Genomic DNA, 24,455 nt, shown 5'->3' on the forward strand with positions numbered 1-24,455 from the left:
GATGCCTCTGAGTTTCTTCGTTTATCAGCAAGAATTATGGGGTTGTCGTCAGTAGCTAGAAGAGCACTTTGGCTACGAACATGGACAGCTGATTCAGCGTCTAAGGCAGCCTTATGTGAATTACCCTTTGAGAGGAACAAACTCTTTGGTACTCCTTTGGAAGACATTATGAGACAGATGTCGGAAACAAAGAAAGCCCTACCTCTGGAATCAAGAACCCAGGGATATAAAAGATTTCAGTACAAGGGTCAGCGGTCCTTTCGTTACCAAGGCCGGTTTTGCAGGTTTCAAAAACATGGTGGAAACAACAGCTAGTGGTCTAGACAGGAATCCAACAGGCAAGACAAAAAGAGGAAGTTTTGACGCCAAAAGAGTGGGAGGACGCCTTCAGTTCTTCGCCCACAAATGGAAAAAGAGTACTTCAAATGGGTGGATTACAAGAACCGTTTCAGAAGGTTACAGAATAAAGTTTCTGTCAAGACCACGTCCAGCCTTCCTACTGTCAAGCTATCCTTCAAGAGTAAAAACAGAGGCACTCCTAACAGAAGCTCTTCTTCTTTTAAGAAAAGATGTGGTAGAGAAGGTACCCAAACGTTGGGAATTTCAGGGAGTTTACTCACGCCTTTTCCTGGTTCAAAAACCAGATGGATCCTTTCGGCCGATCCTAGACCTGAAACAAGTAAACACCTGCATTCCGTACCAGAAGTTTTGTATAGAAAGTATTCTGTCTGTAACGCACATTTTACAAGAGGGAGATTACATGGCAAAGTTAGATTTAAAAGATGCTTATCTCCATGTACCGGTTTCAGAATCTTCCCGGAAGTTTCTCAGATTTGCGGTTCTAACAAGAAAGCGAAGGATTCTCCATTTGCAATTCAAGGCTCTTCCCTTTGGCCTGTCCTCCGCTCCTCGAGTTTTTACAAAGATCCTGGCACCCATAGCAGCAGTTTTACGTCTGAAAGGTATCTCGATTGTTCCATACCTGGACGATTGGTTCCTGAAAGCCCAATCAAGGGGCAGGGCCTGGCCAGCATGGCGGATGGTCGCAACTCACAGAAGCTCTCAAGCACAATGCTCACCCAAGCGACGAATCGAGACTCCTGCGGCTCACAACCGGACCCAAAAAGGTTCTACCCGCCACAGACGACGACTGGAGTGTTCCGGTCCGGAAAACCGGAATGCCGGCTGCCAAAAGCATTAACCAGCGGTCACGGCCTAGCGAGGGTTACGGACGGGAGTGGCGGCCTACCTCCTGTCCCGGACTCCCTCTCCCATCAGAACCACACAGAGCTCCGTTCCCCCCCCCCTCTGGACCGGGGGGGGACATCCCGGTCTGTACTCAACTGCCTACAGAGTTGATCTCCCCACTGGCGCCCTCTGACTCGCTTAGGCGAACCTTAACAAGCACCAGAAACTCCGGTGGTTGCGGCCTACCAGGCAAGATGCCTACCTTACAAGTAAACGCCGCCACGCGGGCTCCCCGCCAGGAACCTATGGATGCAGAGCCATGGCTAATAGAATTCGATAAAATCTGCGCCCGATTCTGGGCCAAGATGGCGGGGAGGAAACTGGTGGAAAAGCAAGCGGAGGCACAAGCCCTGAGAGAGCACCCACCAAGAACACACTCCCGACCACGAGGTACTGCTCACAGGGGGAAGCGAACGGGAAAATGGCATCGCCGGCAGCGACCCCCCCCAGCCAACACGTGGGCCTGAGCGACTACGACCGCGGCAAACAGCCCTCACACGGAGGAACAGGCTGCCAACGCGCAAACACGCCTCCAAGATGCAGCTCCAAACGAGAATCAAGGACAGGGTCATGAGAGACTCCCGAGACAGCCACCTAAAGCAGCAAGCCTGGCGTCCCTCATCCTACCATATTAAGGCAAACCCGACTGCAAACCTAGTGGATGTGCGTCTGGAGCTAACTCCCATCGAAATTACACACCGGGACTCTGAGAGAGACTTCCCTGCCCTGGGCGTCGGCTAGAACACTCACCACCATACCTCTCAGCGGAAGTACCACCTCTGTATGCTGGAGATCCGCTCTTAGCAGTTGCTGTCTGGACTATATTCACCACGTAAATATATAATGCCCAGTTGGTCTGGTTGTCACACCCCACTAGCTTACAAACCCCTTGCAAACCTATACAGACAGCACTAAGCGAGATGATAGCTCCCTTATCTTTGGACCCACTGTCTTCCCTTACGACTAAGATAGCTAACACTATAAGCTCTGTTTGTACCCAGGGACTCCCCATGTTGTCAGTGCATGCCATTGTACAATCGTATACAAGCTTGAACACCATGTTATTAGCCTAAATCACCCGCTCTTAGTTAACGCTTAAGCGTGAATCGCCTATTAACCGAAATCGAAACAGAATATGCAAATTAATATGTACCATTATACTTAAAAATGTGCTATATAATCAAATGCTTCTAAATGTTACGCTATGCCTGATCAAATGTTTGTCACTACTGTTGGGGCATTGACAAAACGACTGTAATTCAAATGCATTTAAAAATTAAAGAATAAATTAAAAAAAAGCCCAATCAAGACAACTGCTAAAACTTCATCTCAAGATTGCGATGAAGGTTTTGAAAGATCACGGTTGGATCCTGAACCTGGAAAAATCCCAAGTTGACTCCGTCACTGGGTCTAGAAATCTTGGGTCTTCGGGTAGAATCACAGTCCCTCTCTCTTTTTCTACCAATAGAGAAACAAATGAGGATTTTAAAAGCCAAATCAAAGCTGCAAAAAAACCTAAGCTCAATCAGGGATGCTATGAGGTTACTAGGCCTCCTCACTTCTGCAATCCCGGCAGTAGCCTGGGCAAAGGCGGAATCAAAACCATTACAATGGGACATTCTTTCTCAATGGACACGAAAACAGGTAGATCTAGACTCTGCCTTCCACCTATCCGAAGGGGTGAAGACAACTGAACTGGTGGAAAGACAGAAGCAACATCTCAAAGGGCCTATCGTTTGCACAGAAACAGTGGATTACGATAACCACAGATGCCTCTCAGACGGGTTGGGGCGCCCATCTAGGTTCTCCGTTCCATCAAGGTCTTTGGAACAGAGAAGAGGCATGCGCTTCCTCAAATTTCAGGGAATTAAAAGCAGTTTGGAAGGCACTGGTTTCCTTCAGTTCAGTCATCACCAATCAGACAGTGAGGATTCAGTCGGACAACGCCACTACAGTGGCTTATTTGAATCACCAAGGAGGCACAAAGGTGAAAGCTCTTAAAGATCTCTGCTACCGCATAATGTCTTGGGCCCAAGCGAATCTTCTCGCAATATCAGCTACCCATATCAGAGGGTCTCTAAACATTATTGCAGAGAACCTACGCAGAAGCCACTGGTCTCAGGCAGACTGGGCGCTATCAAACCAAGTTTTCTTGGAGCTGGTTTCACGCTTCGGGAGGCCAGAGATAGACTTGTTGGCCACAAGGAGAAACAGAAAAGTACAAAGATTTGCTTCTCTCCATACAGGAGATTACCCAGATGTCCTAGACGGTCTATCGATCCCTTGGAACTTCGACATGGCTTATGTTTTCCCTCCTATCGCTCTTATACCACGGATTTTTCAGAAAATAAGATGGGAGAAGGCAAGAATTTTGGCAGTCCTGCCCTTCTGGCCGAACAGAAGTTGGTTTTTCAGAAGTGGAAAACATGACCATCTCACGTTGGCATCTCCCAGTCTCTACTCACATATTATTGAATGTGACTCTTCCCGTAGAAACCCTGGAGATGTTTCACCTGACGGCATGGTTGCTGCAAGGATGATCCTTCAAGGTCATGGTCTTTCTGACCTTTTATGTGACGTTTTGCTGTCTTCTGTCCGCTTGTCCACTTTGAAAATCTATTTCAGGGTTTGGATGAAGTTCAGAACCTGGTGTTCACTTCAAGGTTCGGATCCTGCCAAAGCCTCTACCCCGGAAATTCTTTCTTTTTTGCAAGACAGGTTTGAAGCCGGCCTAGGGGTATCTACGCTCAAAGGCCAGATTTCAGCTCTAAGTCACTTCCTGGTTCATGACATTGCCTCAAACCTGCTTATACGAAGATTTCTTAAGTCCATAAGGCTGAAGAGGCCTCCCAAGTTAGTACCTTTCCCTACCTGGGGTCTGTCTCTGGTGCTTCAAGCCCTTTGTGAACCACCGTTTGAACCATTACTGGAGGTTTCTATCAAGCTGCTTACCTTCAAGACGGCTTTCCTGGTGGCTATCACCTCTGCTAGAAGAGTAGGTGAGATCCGAGCTCTCTCTTCCTCTCCGGAATTCACCATTTTTCATCAAGACAAAGTGGTCCTGCACACCAAGCCTTCTTTTTTGCCTAAGGCTATCTCAAGTGCTGCTATTAACCAACCTATTGTCCTGCCGGCTTTTTGTCAATCTCCTACATCGGATCTGGAAAGAAAGTGGCATCTCCTAGATGTTAGAAGATCTATCTTCAGAAGACTCAGAAGGGGTTTAGATCCTCAGATCATCTATTTGTATACTTTCAAGGCACTAACAGGGGTTGTGCTGTCTCAGGTCCCTCTTTGGGTTGGCTTATCCATCCAAGGGGATTCCCCTTAGATTCCCGTTAAAGGCTCATTCCACTTGGGCTATGGCGACCTCCTGGGCTGAAAAAGCAGCCGCCTCGCCTGAAGACATCTGCAAAGCTGCTACTTGGTCTTCCTTACATACCTTTATCAAGCATTATAGGCTGGACGTATTCTCATCATCTGAAACTGCTTTTGGGCGTAAGGTGCTACAAGCTGTTGTCTGCTGAGTTCCCACCCTTGTTTTGTGCAGGGATCTTGCTATATCCCACTTGTAAGTACTGCCACTATACGAAGGGAAAAACAGTAATTTTACTTACCGTAAATTCCTTTTTTCTTAGTATAGTGGCAGTACTGACTTTCCCTCCTCTTTAAATTACTTTGCATTATTCAGTCTCCGTTCTTTTGTATTACTGGTATGAGACTCTGGCTTGCAGATTATATGGAGACGGCAGAGCACAGCAATTAAATCCTAAGAAGGGGGAGCTTCTTGTCCAGAACCATAAGGAACATCCCACTTGTAAGTACTGCCACTATACTAAGAAAAAAGGAATTTACGGTAAGTAAAATTACTGGTTTTTTTTTTTATAATAGAAAATATATTCCAATTTTTTTATATAATTTTTTTTTTGTCCAGATAATATTTAATCATCTTATTTTGGCAACTCAGAATTGGCATTAGAGACTAGGCGTGATCCCAAGCTAGAAAGCTTCAGGAGCGCCAAAAAGAGGAGTTTTTCAGATATTGTTCTGCTTTACGTATCAGCCTAAAATTATTTTATTGCGGGTATCATTGGAAATATGATCCCAAAGAAAAATAAATAAACAAAACTTAATACACCACAACCACTATATACACTGGGGTGGGTCTATACCTCAACATGTGGACTAGTAATGTAGAGTGCAAATGGTGCCATAGAAGGACAGATCTGCTACCTTAATAATGCTATTACAGAAGTGACGAACTATAGAGACTGGTGCAAATAGCAGTAGAATGTGTCCCAGGCATCAAACTGTAGAAATAGTCCTAGATAACAGCAAGAAAAACAAAGTATCACTATTGCACTAGGATGCTATATAGTTGCAAAGTAGTGTGCTGGAACTCATAGTATCAGCCAGGTTGCTGTGTAAGGCTAGAAAAGCCAGCTGGTAGAATACTTGCCCCTAACAATGGAGGAGCCGTTAATGACTGCTGTGGAAGGAAACAAATTCTACACTGAGCACTCAAAACTAGTGGTAGCTAGCTCTAACATCGGTTAGGCAACTAACCCTCTCCCCTAACCCAGTGGTCACATCAATCCGTGTTGGTTTAAAATAAAAAAAGAGAGTAAGGACCTAACGTACGTTTCGGCGCTGCTAAAGCGCCTTTGTCAAAGGTGAACCGGGTAATGCACCAAACATGGTTTAAATACATAGACCGACGGATCAAGCAACCAATCATGGCGCTAGGCGTGTCTTGCCTACTTGCGCCAAACTTCCGAATGACGTGTAGCATGTCGTTCAAGTATTATTTTCTGTATAAATAGTCTGTTTAACCGGGTATTTATCCATCCAATCAGGGCCGTCTATAATATGAATAGGACCCTGGGCAAAGTATTTTCTTGGGCCCCCTAGGCCCTGCCCCTCCCCCCCCCCAATTACGCCCAAACCCCAATCACACTGACAGACCTTCTGACACATACACACACACACAGATACATACTGACACACATACACTGACACAAATATATACTTATATACATTCAGACATACTGACACACACTGACAGATATACTGAAACACACACAGACACCTTCACTGACAGATGTATTGACATACACAGACATTCTGACACACACACAGACATACTGACACACACAGGCATACTAACATACACACCGACAGACATGCTGAAACACACACACACACACGCACACGCACACAGACATACTGACACAAACACACACACACACGCACACAGACATACTGACATACACACACACAGACATACTGACATACACACACGGACATACTGACATACACACACACAAACATACTGACATACACACACACGGACATACACACACACACACTGACACACACACACAGACATACTGACATACACACACACACAGACATACTGACATACACACACACACACACACACACACACTGACACACACACACATAGACATACTGACACACACACTGACACACACCCACAGACATACTGACACACACACACAGACATACTGACACACACACACAGACATACTGACACACAGACACTGACACACACACACAGACATACTGACACACACACACAGAGACATACTACTGACACACACACACATTTAGCCACCCTCCAGGTTCTTACCTTTTCCTGGAGGGTGGTTTCCCTGGGGTCCAGTGGCAGGCTGAGGCAGATGGGAGTTCTCCTCTAGAACTCCCCTCCTCCTGCCTTTCTCCTCCCGCGCGGCTATTATCTCCGGTGGGAGGAAGTGACGCTCGGCACTCACTTCCTCCCAGCCGGCACAGGAAGGGGCCCGGTCGCGCTGTTTAAGCGTCACAGCGCCCGACCGGCCCCTGCTCACACATGCTTACCGGGTGGCCCTTAGTGCATGGGCCACCCGGGGGGCCTCCTTAGTTGGCGGGCTGGTGCGGCTCTGTGCAGCCGCACCGCAGGGTACATGGGGGCTGCTCAAATCGCGGGGCCCACGGGGCAGCTGCTCTGGGGCCCCCCAGGAGCAACTGGGCCCGGGGCAGCTGCCCCGTTTGCCCCGCGCTAAAGACGGCCCTGCATCCAATTCGGCAGCAGTGACCGTTTATATCTATCTAGTATGGATCAGCGTTTCCATCATACTTTTTACTATTTAGCCGATTTTTTGAATCAAGTAGGATTCACGTCCTCTTTTATAGCGTACCATTTGTACTGTATGGAGTGGGGGCTCTGCACTCACATAATGGAATCCTGCCTTCCCTTTGGAGGAGCTGTTTCCAACAGTGTAGTCCACTCTATAACATATCATATAGAAGATCCGTGTGCATCTTTAGAATGGTGCATCCTATTTCACATACTTTTGATATGAATAGGAGCCTTATACCTTTAAGGTTTCAGTTAAGCCCTTTATATCTCCACAATGTGTGACTATATAGTCAATCATGGAGTCCCAATACAGGTTTATACATTTAATTTTTGAGTCATGTTTGGTATCTTGATCACAATGGGTCTATATTTATGACATTTATTTATTCATTCTGTATGTGTCCAAGTTCTTCGGCATTAATGCTCTTCCAGACGGGCACTCCGTCTATGTGCACAGTGCGTCTTAACGCACTGTGCTCTCCAACGAACATAGAGAGCCATATGGTAACTCCCATACGAGGGAGGAGTCCTCCTCCGGCACAGTGAAGTGGCCGTTGAATGGTACCCTCCCCGCGTCTATGTGCCCGCCCCGTTTACACCCACGTGGACGGACCTAATGATGAACGACATGCTACACGTCATTCGGAAGTTTGGCGCGAGTAGGCAAGACACGCCTAGCGCCATGATTGGTTGCTTAATCCGTCGGTCTATGTATTTAAACCATGTTTGGTGCATTACCCGTTTCACCTTTGACAAAGGCGCTTTAGCAGCGCCGAAACGTAAGTTAGGTCCTTACACTCTTTTTTATTTTAAACCAACACGGATTGATGTGACCACTGGGTTAGGGGAGAGGGTCTGTTAGTTGCCTAACCGATGTTAGAGCTAGCTACCACTAGTTTTGAGTGCTCAGTGTAGAATTTGTTTCCTTCCACAGCAGTCATTAACGGCTCCTCCATTGTTAGGGGCAAGTATTCTACCAGCTGGCTTTTCTAGCCTTACACAGCAACCTGGCTGATACTATGAGTTCCAGCACACTACTTTGCAACTATATAGCATCCTAGTGCAATAGTGATACTTTGTTTTTCTTGCTGTTATCTAGGACTATTTCTACAGTTTGATGCCTGGGACACATTCTACTGCTATTTGCACCAGTCTCTATAGTTCGTCACTTCTGTAATAGCATTATTAAGGTAGCAGATCTGTCCTTCTATGGCACCATTTGCACTCTACATTACTAGTCCACATGTTGAGGTATAGACCCACCCCAGTGTATATAGTGGTTGTGGTGTATTAAGTTTTGTTTATTTATTTATTTTGGGGGGGATCATATTTCCAATGATACCGGTAATAAAATAATTTTAGGCTGATACGTAAAGCAGAACAATATCTGCAGAACTCCTTTTTGGCGCTCCTGAAGCTTTCTAGCTTGGGATCACGCCTATTCTCTTTATCTCTGTGTACATACAAGGGTTATCCCCTTTATAGTTCTGCAGACACACACTCTAGTTTCCACTAGTTGGGAACCCAGCACTTTGGTGCCTCCTTCTCAGAATTGGCATTGCAAAAATGGCTGACATTCTGAAATACCGAAATTCGGCTGACCTGAATTTTTTTCTTCTGTAAAGTGTTTCAGAAGAACTGAACTTTTTAACCCTACTCAAATCTAGTGCGTACTTACTGAAACTAAGTTTTCATGTAAGCACTGCTTCCATTGCAAAACCACGAAAACACATACTCCTTCTATGTGTTCTTGGTGTTTCTTAGAAACAGCCATTTACAAATACTATTATTTATGCAGGGCTAGCATATCCCGCAGCGCTTTACAATTCTAAATGGGGATATTTGACCACAAGTAATTTACATACAGAATATATCTAAGACAAGAGGTGAAGGCCCTGCTTAAACATGCTTGCAACACGTAGATTCTGCCTTGAGTGCAAGGGAGTGCTCCTAATCTCTGTTCATTACCTGTACAAAAGACACCTGTCCACAGAAACAATCAATCAGATTCCAAACTCTCCACCATGGCCAAGACCAAAGAGCTGTATAAGGATGTCAAGGACAAGATTGTAGACCTACACAAGGCTGGAATGGGCTACAAGACCATCGCCAAGCAGCTTGATGAGAAGGTGACAACAGTTGGCGCGATTATTCACAAATGGAAGAAACACAAAATAACTGTCCCTGTCCCTCGGTCTGGTGCTCTCACCTCGTGGAGCTTCAATGGTCATGAGAACGGTGAGGAATCAGAACTACATGGGAGGATCTTGTTAATGATCTCATGGCAGCTGGGACCATAGTTCCCAAGAAAACAATTGGTAACACACTATGCCGTGAAGAACTGAAATCTTGCCATGCCCGCAAGGTACCCCTGCTCAGTAAAGCACATGTACAGGCCCGTCTGAAGTTTGCCAATAAACATCTGAATGATTCAGGGGAGAACTGGGTAAAAGTGTTCTGGTCAGATGAGACCAAAATCGAGCTCTTGTGCATCAACTCAACTCGCCATATTTGGAGGAGGGATGCTGCCTATGACCTCAAGAACACCATCCCCACCATCAAACATGGAGGTGGAAACATTATGCTTTGGGGGTGTTTTTCTGCTAAGGGGACAGGACAACTGCACAACATCAAAGGGAGGATGGACAGGGCCATGCACCATCAAATCTTTGGTGAGAACAGTCTTCCCTCAGCTAGGGCATTGAAAATGGGTCGTGAATGGGTATTCCAGCATGACAATGACCCAAAACACACAGCCAAGGCAACAAAGGAGTGGCTCAAGAAGAAGCACATTAAGGTCCTGGAGTGGCTTAGCCAGTCTCCAGACCTTAACCCCACAGAAAATCTATGGAGGGAGCTGAAGGTTTGAGTCCACCTCGAAACCTTAATGACTTTGAAAGGATCTGCAAAGAGGAGTGGGACAATATCCCTACTGAGATGTGTGCAACCTAATGACCAACTACAAGAAATGTCTGACCTCTGTAATTGACAACAAGGGTTTTGCCACCAAGTACTAAGTTGAAGGGGTCAAATACTTATTTCACTCATTGACATGCCAATTAATTTATAACTTTTTTGTTATTTTCTGTACTTTTTTTTTTTTTCTGTCTCTCACTGTTGATTGATCTTTATTTGTCAGAGGGCAAATGTTCAAAATCAGCCGGGGATCAAATCCTTTTTTTTTTTTTTTTTTTTTTTAAACTGTACATCTTAAGGTACTGAGAGTACAATATATGTATGAGCCCTTGCACAGGATTATAAATTGTTTAAAAATGTCTTTTTGGGGAGGGGCTCCTCCACCCATGAGCAGAACTATGCTCTCACGCATGAAACAGATGCATATCTGAACCACAAACGGAAGTGTCACACTATCCTATGACTTCATACATTAGTTTCTAGATCTCTTTGACTCTAGGAACCAGCTAAAAAAGTTGTCAGGTTTTTTTCAAACTTACAAAGCTTTATTTTCAATGACAAAAATACAATTCTTGAAGAGGCATTATAGTCACCAGGACCACAAACGTTTAGTGAGCTTATGTCCTGTGTAATTCACAGAACCAATAATAAACAAAAAAAGTCCAGATATCCAACATATTGGGCCTCCCTGCAGACTGCACAGTGTATAGCATTAACACTGCTGTACACTGTCAGACTGAGGCATTTGGGGTGGGGGTTGACTGTTTCACTCTCTGTGCTGTTAGCTGAGCTCTCTGTGTGTCTGATCAACGAGTGTGTGATCAGGCACACAGAGGTTTATCAATGCACTCTATAAGGGATTCTTTAAACATTGTGGGTCCCCTCCACAGCAGCCCTGACACCCGCAATGTCAACACTTAAAGGAACACTCTGGGTACTAATACAACTTTAATTTGATAGATTTTGGCCTCATTAACATGCTGTATATTTTTTGCATGCTCAAATCTTTAGACTTTTTTTTCTTTCCAGAAATAAAGTTTTGTACAATGCTGCACCATAAACCTGTCTCCTTAGCCACTCCCCCTTAAGCCAGAAAGACCTGTATACACACAGCTCTGGCCCCAACAGCACAAAGTGAGCTACTTTAAATTCACCTGTCTGCAGACAGTCAGAGAAACCACAAACCGATAGGCTCACTAGGTGTCCTATCTACCTAATGTAGGTTGCTTTATACAAAACCAAAAAATGTACACAAGAAAATAGTAAATAATACTGCAAGCCAACTGGAGCAGTGTGGTAAGGATTCACAGTCCACACATTTTAAGTTAGGAGAAAATCCACAGGAATGTCCATGACCAGGTTTACATGCCGGGTGCCTGTTCGTACAATATTCTGAAGTGGCCCTTGCTCCCCCAACCCCAAATGTAGGCAGATAAAGTAAGCATAATGAATAACTGGACATTGCATGACTAAAAACACACATATAAAACATTTTATATTTTACTACTGCATATGTATGAATGTATGGATGTGCATATTTCTGCTCCATTTATAATGTATTGTTTGAATCAGTGAGTATAGTGAATGTATGCAGCTGTGTAAATGCATGCAAGATAAAAAAGCAAAGTTGGAAGTGGTTAAGCTAAAGTGAGGGTAAGGTTAGAGAGGGGTTAATGTCAGAGTAAGGTTACATGGGATGTTTAGGGTTCACAAGAATAACCGTTTGAGAGAGTTTAAAGTTGTAGTATCAGAGCTGGTTATGATCAGGGCCGTCTATAATATGAATAGGACCCTGGGCAAAGTATTTTCTTGGGCCCCCTAGGCCCTGCCCCTCCCCCCCCCCAATTACGCCCAAACCCCAATCACACTGACAGACCTTCTGACACATACACACACACACAGATACATACTGACACACATACACTGACACAAATATATACTTATATACATTCAGACATACTGACACACACTGACAGATATACTGAAACACACACAGACACCTTCACTGACAGATGTATTGACATACACAGACATTCTGACACACACACAGACATACTGACACACACAGGCATACTAACATACACACCGACAGACATGCTGAAACACACACACACACACGCACACGCACACAGACATACTGACACAAACACACACACACACGCACACAGACATACTGACATACACACACACAGACATACTGACATACACACACGGACATACTGACATACACACACACAAACATACTGACATACACACACACGGACATACACACACACACACTGACACACACACACAGACATACTGACATACACACACACACAGACATACTGACATACACACACACACACACACACACACACTGACACACACACACATAGACATACTGACACACACACTGACACACACCCACAGACATACTGACACACACACACAGACATACTGACACACACACACAGACATACTGACACACAGACACTGACACACACACACAGACATACTGACACACACACACAGAGACATACTACTGACACACACACACATTTAGCCACCCTCCAGGTTCTTACCTTTTCCTGGAGGGTGGTTTCCCTGGGGTCCAGTGGCAGGCTGAGGCAGATGGGAGTTCTCCTCTAGAACTCCCCTCCTCCTGCCTTTCTCCTCCCGCGCGGCTATTATCTCCGGTGGGAGGAAGTGACGCTCGGCACTCACTTCCTCCCAGCCGGCACAGGAAGGGGCCCGGTCGCGCTGTTTAAGCGTCACAGCGCCCGACCGGCCCCTGCTCACACATGCTTACCGGGTGGCCCTTAGTGCATGGGCCACCCGGGGGGCCTCCTTAGTTGGCGGGCTGGTGCGGCTCTGTGCAGCCGCACCGCAGGGTACATGGGGGCTGCTCAAATCGCGGGGCCCACGGGGCAGCTGCTCTGGGGCCCCCCAGGAGCAACTGGGCCCGGGGCAGCTGCCCCGTTTGCCCCGCGCTAAAGACGGCCCTGGTTATGATTACGGAGTTTAGGCATAGAGTTGGGTAAATTTTAGTTTTGGGGTACATGAGGTATTTAGTTTTTTCAGTGAAGTTAAATAGATCTGGCTAAAGGGTTTATTTTAAGACTTAGGCTTTGAGTGCTGGCATTTGAATGATTATTTGAAAGTACTTGCCTATGTCTTCTGTAGACCAGTGTTACACGGGGTGTTATACAGTGTGCATCATTCAGAGCTTCCCCGGCCTTGCATTTCCTGTGTGAGATGTTACTAGTGGGCAGATGGGAAGGGGTCCCTTCCTCTTTCTGTCCAGCTTCACACATACAAGCACTAGAGGAGCTGGGACAGTACTTTTCTATTTTGTTTCGCCCTCTATAACTATCACTGGAGGTCTGCTATTAGGGCTTACTGGACTACAGAGGACCATGGGCAAGGCTCCTGGTATTTATCTCGCCACCAGCCTTTTTAGACTCAAAAAAGCACATTCTAAAAGAGGTGGAATACGGTCGCCCCCTAGTGGTCAGGCACTGGTAGGCAGATACAAAGAAACAAGTCCTGCGCTCCAACTCCCATGACTCCAGGGCTGCAACAACGACCATAGTACACATCAGCCCAAATACATATAGTAAAAACCAAAGAAGAAAATTACATGCGCTCTTTCCACATCCCTATGTATTATTAAACAAATGGAGGTTTTTAGTTCCCTCCAATGGCCATGAGAGGGTATGCCCACCTGCCGTGTCAAGGCAGACCTCTTAGGTGGGTCCTCCATTTGTTTAAAAATACATAGGGATACTGCATATTGTAGTTCTGGTGCATATAGCATGTCCCTGCAGGCTTTTTAATATAAACACTGCCTTTTTAGAGAAAAGTCAGTGTTTACATTGCTTCCTAGGGACGCCTCCAGTGGCCTCTCCTCAGACAGCCACTGGATGTGCTTCCTGGGGCAGTGCTGAACACTGTACAGCACCGATGTTCAGTGTTTCTTAATGTCCTACAAGGCATTAAGGGGTTCAATAGCTTTCACCTCCACTCCAAGTGAATAGAGTTTGGATGGAACAGGTAAAACAGAGCAGACTGTCTTAAATATTCTAAATTCATATTAAAAAGAAAACACTACTTTTAATGTAAAATTAGAAAATCTAACTATATATTCAGGGACAAATTGATAGTTAATTCTATATTATTGGACCTATTACATTGTGATAAAAATGTATACTAAAAGATATTCTTATATTTCTTGCAGATGCGTTGAAGCCCTTGTAGTGTACTGTCAGATGGGCCTCGAGGAGGAACCTTATGTGAGCATCTCTAGGAAGAAACATTTGCACCACTGGGGTGAGGCTGTGGAAGAGGAGCGCGAAGTAGGACATTCCTTGAGGAGAATGGCTATACATCGCAACGCTTTTAAACGAACAGCTGTCATGCAGGCATTCCTTGGGTCTACCCCGCAGCTCACTCTTCAGCTGTATGTCAGTGTTTTGGAGAGATATGTTCCTCCAGCACGAGGTAAGCCATGGTTAAAACCATTGTTGCTCTTTACAAGTTTGCACTGTTTAGCAGATAAGGCCTACTGGTCCATCACCTTTTTAACCACTTGATTAAGTTCATTACATGGGCTAGACAAGCAGGGAACTCAATATATTGATTGCTTTTAAATATTCTTTGTCTTAGGATATATTTTCACCTAAACTTTAACAAATTGTTGCACTGGCGTGTTCGGATATTGATATTGAAGCAGTCTTTGTGTATAGATCATGCCCCTGCTGTCTCACGAAGTTGATGATTACAAAAAAAATTTGGGCTAATGCTGTTTGACAAAAGCCAAGGATCCTCCAGGTGCCTATTACTGGGCCATTCTTTCGCCACATAGTTAATCTGGAAATCTGATTTATTATCTTAGTAAGTTTGGTGGGCAACTTTTGATTTTTGTATCCAGCTACTGGTTTGACTACTTGAAAATGACTTCCTACCCTCCCTTCCCTTTTTGTGTCACAATATCATACTCCCTCTAGCATGTAAGCTCATTGAGCAGGGCCCTCAGACCATCTGTTCCTGTGTGTCCAAATCGTCTGGTTACAAATAAGTATCTGTCAGTCCACCCATTGTACAGCGCTGCAGAACTTGTTGCTGCATTATATATAATCCTAGTAATATTGAATGTTGCCATGGGACTCCAGACCAGTGGCGGATTCGGATTGGGGGGGGGGGGGGGGGGGTGGTGGAGGGAGCAATGGGGCACTGCACCCCTCACACACAAACATACAGCTCCCAATACACACATTGCTCCCCCCATACATACACTGCCCTTCCATACATGCTGCGACCCTCACACACCTACACACTACTGCCCCTAACCCGGCAGACCCCATTAAGTTATCAAACTGTGTTGGTTTTTTTTGGGGGGGGGGGTGGGGGGGGTGGGGGTTATGTTTTGATTAATTACTCAGGGAGCTGTAGTGGTTATTGTGCCTGGATTGTTTTCCTTAAATGATCTGCCAGTGCCCCTCCCGAGATTAGGTTCTGGATCCGCCACTGCTCCAGACAATATAACCACTTCAGTGAAATTCAGTTCCTTTGACAGTTCCTTACCATTGCAAGCCATAGCATATTCACCAGTGGTGAATTTCTTCTTGCCAGGCGTACATTTTCTAGTGGTGTCTGGAAAATATGAGTCCTACTGTAAATATTAAAGACACGGTATAGTGTTATAAATACAAAACTGTACTACAAAAGCTAGAGTAATCCTTGCATATGTCAGCCCCTGCATTGGCTTCCAGTTAAATATAGGGCTCAATTTAAAATTCTGGTGCTTGCTTACAAGTCCCTACGTAATGCTGCTCCAACCTACCTATCCTCCCTAATACATAAGTATGTCCCGTCGAGGCCCCTACGCTTTGCCAAAAACCTACGTATATCCTCTGTCCGTACTCCCACCTCTAATGCTCGCCTCCAAGATTTCTCCAGAACTCCCTTCCCTTCTCCGTAAGACTTTCACCCAGTGTCTACTCATTCAAAAAATCATTGAAAACTCACTTCAAGAAAGCATATCAATTAAACTGTTAGCAGGTTTTTGTCCCCCACCCCCCCATGAGTCCTCTCCTGCAACTGTCAAAAATTACCTACTATGCCCTCAGTGAATACTTTTCTAACAACCTACTTCATACCCCTACTTTTACCCTTTGTGTCACTATACCCCACTCTCTCTAGAATGTAAGCTTATTGAGCAGGGCCCTCAAACCCTCTGTTCCTGTACGTCCAATTGTCTGGTGACAATTACTTGTCTGTTAGTCCACCCACTGTACAGCGCTACGGAATCTGATGGCGCTAAATAAATAATAATCCTTAACTTACTAAGATCCAATCTCCAAACACTTTTTTTTTTTTTTTTTAACACTTGCTGCTGGATCGATCTCTTCCTCCAGTAATGTCATGAAAAAGGGAGTAACCCAATGCGCATGCATTAGACCTTCATTGATTCCTATAGGGATATTGAAGACGCTGGACTTCATGCAAAGTGGGAGAACATCCTACATCATTCGCAGAGTTAAACTGTGTGAATATGTAGTAAGTGCATCGAATGGCTCTCTGCAAGGCTGCCATTAGAGGTTGTCTTAACCCTGCAATGTTTCTCTGCAACTGCAATTTATTTTACCTTGCAGAGTTAAGAGAATAGGGACACTGCACCCAGACCACTTCAATGAGATGAAGTGGTGTGGGTGCTCATAGTGTGTATAATGGGGGGGGGGGGGGCGGGGGGATGATTTAGGGACAAATACACTGCAATTGTGTTCAAAACAAAAATCCTATTGTAAAAGTAAAATGAGGTGTGCTCAGTATTCTGTAAAAAGACTCAATTAACAAGTATTAAGAAAGATGTGGTATCCAGTATTTAACTGGATTATCTACCAAATGTCATACTAAATTATCTAATTAACTGAAATTCAGCAGAGAATTAAAAATTATAGGCCACTTATCAAGCTGGAAGCATAGCGGAGTAGGAGATTTAGTCCAATACAACTATTTTGGACGGAAATGTGAAAATTCCTAGTGAATCCCTGACTATTCCCATTTCGCAATTAACACAGTTGGTGTGTACTGCATAATAGACTGTTACTTTGACTCTACCGTCTTCATAATGTTATCTTCATATAGACGTGATGTTTATGTATTTTTCTTTTATTTGCTGCTTTTCTACATATTGTTGGTAAATTAGTGTAGTGCAACATAAACGTCACTAGGGGGCAGGCAACTACAACAAGTAGCCACTGCATGTTACCATCAACAAGTTGTCAAAAAGGGTTAGGCAGTGAGAATAACCCGCTGCATAGGGAAAATAGGTTCCCCTACTAGCATTTTCTATTTACTCTCCTTTAACTACAACTATGTGTGATAATTAACTTATTAGTGCTTATGGTGGCAAGTATGTAATGCAGGTTGTATGTGTGGGGTGCATATGTGTGATAGTAGTAGGTAGGTATGTGTGTATTCATTTGTGTGATGAGGACTACACATGTATTCTAGGAGGTGTGATTTATAAATGCATATACCGTATATACTCAAGTATAAGTCGAGTTTTTCGGCACATTTGTTTGTGCTGAAAAACCCCAACTCGACTTATACTTGAGTCAATGTCTGTATTATGGCAATTTACATTGCCATAATACAGACAGGGGGCTGTGTAGGAGGGGGGCTGGCAGGGAGCGTTTACTTACCTTTCCTGCAGCTCCCTTCTCCTCCGCGCCGGTCCGGTCAGCTCCCCTGTCAGCTCACAGTGTAAGTCTCGCGAGTGCCGCGGGGTCATAGCGCGGCCGCGAGACTTACACTGGGACTTGCAGAGGGAGCTGACCGGCGCGGAGGAGAAAGGAGCAGCAGGAGAGGCCAGCCCCCCTCCACTGAACTGCCAATGCCACTGGATCACCAGGGAGTGAGAGCCCCCCTCCCTGCCATGTATCAAGCAGGGAGGGGGGACGAAAAAATAAATGAATATATAAATAATAATAAAATAATTAATAAAATAAATAATAATGTAACAAAAAAATGATTAAAATAATAATTAAAAAAATAACAATAATCAAAATGCCCACCCCCCACCAAGGCTCTGCAACACATACACATACACACACTGCATCACACACACTCACACTGCATTCATTATATACACACACTGCATTCATTATATACACACACTGCATTCATTATATACACACACTGCATTCATTATATACACACACTGTAAATAAATATTCAATTAATATAATTTTTCTAGGATCTAATTTTATTTAGAAATTTACCAGTAGCTGCTGCATTTCCCACCCTAGTCTTATACTCGAGTCAATACGTTTTCCCAGTTTTTTGGGGTAAAATTAGGGGCCTCGGCTTATATTCGGGTCAGCTTATACTCGAGTATATACGGTAGTTATTTGTGTGTGCGTGTGGTGGGCTGGGTCTGAGAAGTCTGTATATTAGCTGCATGGCTTTTATTCATTTTTTTTTTTTTTTTTATGTAGATGACTATGGGTTCTTTCTTAGCTTCAAAACATACCGCAACGTAGTGTGGACACATGGGAGGAGTTATTTGAAATGTCCTTGTAATAGGAACAGGGGTAACTGGTTTACGATTTTAGGGTCCTGCTACTGTCTGTCCAGTTTCCTCCAGCACCATGGAACCCAACCCTCTTCCAGACTGAAAATTATCCCTCTGCCGCTCCAGCCATTCGGGCACTGATTGAGTATTCTGAATGTTCCCAGCATCAACTATTTAAAGATTATTTATTTATTTTTTGACTGAGGCCTAGCTCTTTTGCTCACAGGACTTACAACTCTGTAGCTAATCCCAAACACCAAGGAGCAGTGCAGCCACGAGACACGCCCTTATTTTTTGTCACTGGATTTCTGGAAAAAGACCGCGTTTAAAAAACTGTTTCAAAAGGAACTGGATGAATGCTTTATTTATTTATTTTTTTAAATGGGTCATAAAACATAAAGGCAATCGTAAGATGCAGTAAGCTATAGGACTGTCACACATGGGATCATCAGGGGAAACCTATAATATCCAAATCCTAGAGCATTTTATGTGAATTTCACAAAATATGCAAATCATTGTGATCATGTACACCACCATCAGTGGGTGTTCTTTCGATTCGTCAGATGCGGTGTAGTCTTTAGAATTAGATGTTCTAAAGTTACAGTTCCATTTTAGAATAAAAGGATAGAGCATACAAAGTATATCCTGTCAAATTACACAATTTTGGTACAAATTAAAAATTAAACAAATGTGATTTCACTGTGTACATGACATATTCTGTCATGCTGTGACCTTACTTTCTCACTTAAAACTACTTCAAAAATCACAAAAAATTTTTTATTTTTTTAAATAAAAAATCTTACATGAGTAAAAATAATGGGGATTTAGTTAGTTTGATTATATGATCATGCGCCATAACGCGAATGTACCCTATTTTTCACAGGTCCTATTCTAGCAACCTAATGCTTGGGAATTCATCCCCTAAGGTTCTATGCAATGCAAGGTTAAATAGGGCCCAGGAATGAGACACCTGTGACAGGGAGGGGTGCTAAGACAAGGGAGTTGGTGTTGTCTCATTTTCATATGAAACGGAGAGAGAGAGAGAGAGAGAGAGAGAGAGAGAGAGAGAGAGAGAGACTCTCACCCTGTATATAAAGGCTATATCACCATGTAATCCAATAAGCCACTATTCTATAGGTAAAAAGTGTGAAACTCACCAATAACAAGTGTGTTGCAATTCACGCCCCCACATCAAATGATCTCCATGAGCACTTCTTCTGGGTCACCCATTGGATGATAAATTACACATTCTCATACTTGTTACCTTTAGAATAGTGGTTTATTGTGTTTACACTGTGCCAGAATGGGCCAAAACGTCAGACACTTATGTAACTTTTTTGATGATTTTATGAAACACCATCTTGTTTTTTGGAAGACCTCTGAGTAATCTTCCACTCTCCCAACTTGGGAGTCACAGCCCCGAGTGCTCTTCTGGTAGTGGAGGAAACATGATCTTTGTCACCACTTTACACCACTGCAATGTCCGACTACACACCTTTACATACCATGTGGTATGAGCCACACCTTTTTATTTAATTATGTACACTAGAGGTTAAGGTCTGCCCTCCAATCAGAAAACTGCATGGCCGGTATCTTACTCTCTCCTAGCACAAAGAAGCCCTGGATTGTGAGAAAGCTGTGCTCACACTCCTCCTCACCCTCCCGTAGTAGCATGGGTGCGCTGGTCCAGTCAGGGAATTTTTATGATCTCTGGCCCATGAAATTGCGGTGCTCTAGACAAATTCCTATTCACCTTTTGGTCATATTTTCTCTCACTACCATAACTAAGCATTATTTCACCTCCCAATTATGCATAGTAGAAATGTGAAGTATGTATGTGTGTTTTTTTGTTTTTTTAAAGCAGCTTTGGAAACTCCTCCTCTTGCTGGCCGTTAACTTAGCATTACGTAAGAAATTCTAAATGTCATTCTTTATTCTAAATTAAGCACATTGCTCAATAAGTGATGCTAAAAAAAAAAGTGGATATTGTGCAATAAGTAAGCTAAAAAAATGTGGGCTGTTTCAGGAAATGTGAAGGAAGACAGAGTGAGTCACAGTCAAGGGAGGTGTGGCTAGTTCTGGAGTGTCTCTTTTAAGATTAATGACCTATACCAGGCATAGGCAACCTTCGGCACTGCAGATGTTTTGGACTATACCTCCCATGATTATGGGTGTAAGAGCATTATGGGGGTGTAGTCCAAAACATCTGGAGTGCCGAAGGTTGCCTACCCCTGGCCTATACGATACTATAAATATCTTTGTCTCTCAGCTTTTACTGCCATACTGTGTATGTAGACATAAAAATACATAGTTTGTGACTGTAAACATTACTGTCCTAACTGAAATGATGCAATGCAGAATCTTGCTTAACACATATCCTTTTTTTCTTTTCTAGCTGTTCTTATGGCCATGTCTCTGGCCTCCACCACATATGGTGCTTTGGTTCTTAATGTATTGGCTATCCAGATAAAGTATGATGACTACAAAGTGAAACTGACTGTCCCAGCCTTCCTGTGCATCATTCTGTGGAGAAGCCTGGAGATCGCCACACGTGTTACTGTACTGGTACTTTTCTGTTCAGCCCTTAAGGCTTGGATTGCAGCAGTTGCCCTGGTCAATCTGATAGCCCTTTTCCTTTTGCCATGGATTCGCTTCTGGAGGAGTAGGGCAAGCTTGCCTGAGAATGTAGAGAAGAATTTTAGCTGGTTTGGAACTGTAACGGTCTTGGGAACTGTGACCTTGCTTTACTCTGCCATCAATATGTTCTGCTGGTCTGCTGTACAGCTCAACTTGACTGAGCGGGACCTAATAGACCAGGCACAAAACTGGGGAAGATTAACTCTTCACTACACCTTTCGGTTAGCGGAAAATGCACTCCTCATCTTACTTTGGTATTTTTTCAAAGAGGATGGATTTGAATATTTTTGCTCCCCGCTCCTCGTGGTACAACTCTTGGTGGGTTACTCCACTGCCATTGCGTTCATGCTCCTCTTTTATCAGTACTTCCACCCTTGCCGCTCACTTTTCACCCATAATGTGTCAGACTATTTAATGTGTGTTTGCTGTAAAAATTGTTTTGGGAACAAAGTTGGTGTCAGAGAGAGCATTGTGTAAAGTTACTCTAATGGATTACTTGAAACGTCTACAGAGTAGTTGGTACTCTGCAAGTGTAGCCTTCTGGTACCCCATGCTCTGTGCGAGAATGGAGCAATATCTGGCCGGAGCCCTACCTATCCTTGACAGATGATTTGCCAGGACCATGCTAAAACAGGAATTTGTGTAAAATAATACAAACAAACGGTGCACTAAAAGTGTATGGAAACAATTGTATAATTACATACTTTTAAAGCATTCTATATTCTTCACATAAATGTAAATGGATACAGTTTAAGAAAATATGAATGGTACTCATGCTTTTCAAAATGGCTTCAACAATTATGCTAAAAATGTCAAATATAGTAGTATATTACTATAACCAGTAACCACAAAATAGAATACACCGAAATTACACCTACACGGTGTCGAGCTATGAACAATTAAGTGTTTTTAAAGATGACATTAAAAAAACAAAACCTGTATTTACTAAAGTGTGAATTCAAAGTGAACTCCAAATTTAAGGCCAGAGTAGGCGATTTAAAAGCATAGCTGATTTAGAGAATATTTCCTGTTTGGCTATTTTGACTTTACATTTTGAAATTCACTTTAACCCCTTAAGGACCAAAATTCTGGAATAAAAGGGAATCATGACATGTCATGTGTCCATAAGGGGTTAAACCTGGAAGTATGCAGAAAAGACCGCATTATATTTAATCTAAAAGAAAAGAAATCCCCATAAAAATGCTGTCCTACCCCACCTCGTGGTCCTCCGAGACAAGTTTAACTCATTATGCTTAATAACGTATTTAAATGAATAACCTATAAATACACCTATTCATTTCATTTTTATGTTATTGACTAAACTCTGAATTGTAGTGTAGTCAGTGCTAATTTGGCAAATTTTTCCACATTGGCTCTAAATTTGTCTGTTTTTTTTTTTTTTTTTTTTTTAAAGCCTAGATTTTATAAATCCGTTTTTAAGTTCACTGCAATTCGGTGTTTAGTGAATAAAGTGTTTAGAGCTGAAGAAATGTGTGTTGGTTTGTTACATTTTGATTACTTTGCTGAAACTTGCAATAATGTTATATCTATCTGTATCTATCACATAATGTAATAGCTTTTTTTTTTTTTTTGTATCCTGCAGTCATTATCATTATTTTCATGCAAGATGGCCATAACTAATAGATGCAGCCACCATCTTAGATGTAGTTCTTAAAGGGTTATTCTAACAACCATAACCACTAAATAGATTTGAATTTGTTATGGTGGTAGGAGTCTGGAAGTGCTGCGTTTCTGCTTGAGACGCGGCAATTTCAGAGATCTAATTACTTTTGTGCCAGGGGCTAGTTACAGCCCCACCTCTGTTCTGGGCTTTGTAATGTCAGTTCTGTGAAAAAAGTCTCTGGTGTATGCCCCATCTGACTACACCCCTTACTTCCTACCATTGTCAACGTGCACAGCGCACTGGCGACAGATGTAATGATCTTCTTCCTTATAGGCTGCTTGTATTCAAGGGAAAGCTTGCCCTCCCCTCCTATCATAGCTTTAATAGATTTTATTTTTCAAATTCCTCCCTCCCGTCTTTGGTACATGCACTCTGAGCCAGTGACGTGGTCTAATCAAATGCTTCTTAATGCTGAGAGCGGTGCCCGGAACTTGATTTCAGGTAAGTATTTTGTTCCAGTTTTCGGGTGGAGAGGTGCTACCTACAATTGCCCAATAGGGCATTGTAATTTAAATGATTGTTCATGTTCATAAAGGTTAGTCAAACTTTAATGGGGCACTCTAGGCCTGTAATCTCTTCATCTAATTGAAATGGTTATAGTGTATGGAGTTTGACATTCTGTTCATCGTTAAACCATTTACAAATAGTTTACTAACCAAGAGTTTCCATCCCCTCTGTGCTGCTTGGGCTGAAGAGGAATTTGTTTGAGCAGCAGTGGGTGGCAGTAATTGGCTGAGAGTGGCAGCTGCTATGAATTATTATGGATAACGAAGAGTCTAATCTCTCTTAGCCCTACCTCCTGTGGACACTTTGGCTGTTGGGGGCCAGGAATAAACCGTCTTTCAGTGTTAAAACATTTAAAAAAATAAAATAAAAATAGTGGATAAAGGGATGGTGCCAAGGGACTCCAGCCACTATAACCAATTTAATGAGATTAAAGTGTGTGTGTGTGCCTGTGTGTGCCTGTGTGCGCGCGCGCGTGTGTGTGCGCCTGTGTGTGTGTGCGCCTGTGTGTGTGTGCGCCTGTGTGTGTGTGCGCCTGTGTGTGTGTGCGCCTGTGTGTGTGTGCGCCTGTGTGTGTGTGCGCCTGTGTGTGTGTGCGCCTGTGTGTGTGTGCGCCTGTGTGTGTGTGTGCCTGTGTGTGCCTGTGTGCGCGCGCGCGTGTGTGTGCGCCTGTGTGTGTGTGCGCCTGTGTGTGTGTGCGCCTGTGTGTGTGTGCCATTTATTTTTTTTTTTCATTTTATTTTTTTGCTATCTGCATAGTGCTA

General features: G+C 43.6%; 1 protein-coding gene across 1 annotated transcript in view; it reads left to right on the forward strand.

The window, feature by feature from the left end:
• XKRX (XK related X-linked) overlaps positions 1 to 22,890 on the forward strand; it is a 47,460-nt gene extending 24,570 nt beyond the window's left edge. The window contains exons 2-3 of the mRNA XM_063432228.1: positions 14,526 to 14,788; positions 21,262 to 22,890. Of these exons, the coding sequence (XP_063288298.1) occupies positions 14,526 to 14,788; positions 21,262 to 21,980 (982 nt within the window). The 3' untranslated portion in view covers positions 21,981 to 22,890. The remainder of the gene's footprint in view (positions 1 to 14,525; positions 14,789 to 21,261) is intronic.
• Positions 22,891 to 24,455: the final 1,565 nt, after the last annotated feature.

The sequence above is a fragment of the Pelobates fuscus genome, chromosome 9, assembly GCF_036172605.1.
Source record: "Pelobates fuscus isolate aPelFus1 chromosome 9, aPelFus1.pri, whole genome shotgun sequence".
In the NCBI taxonomy this organism is placed as follows: Eukaryota; Metazoa; Chordata; class Amphibia; order Anura; family Pelobatidae; genus Pelobates; species Pelobates fuscus.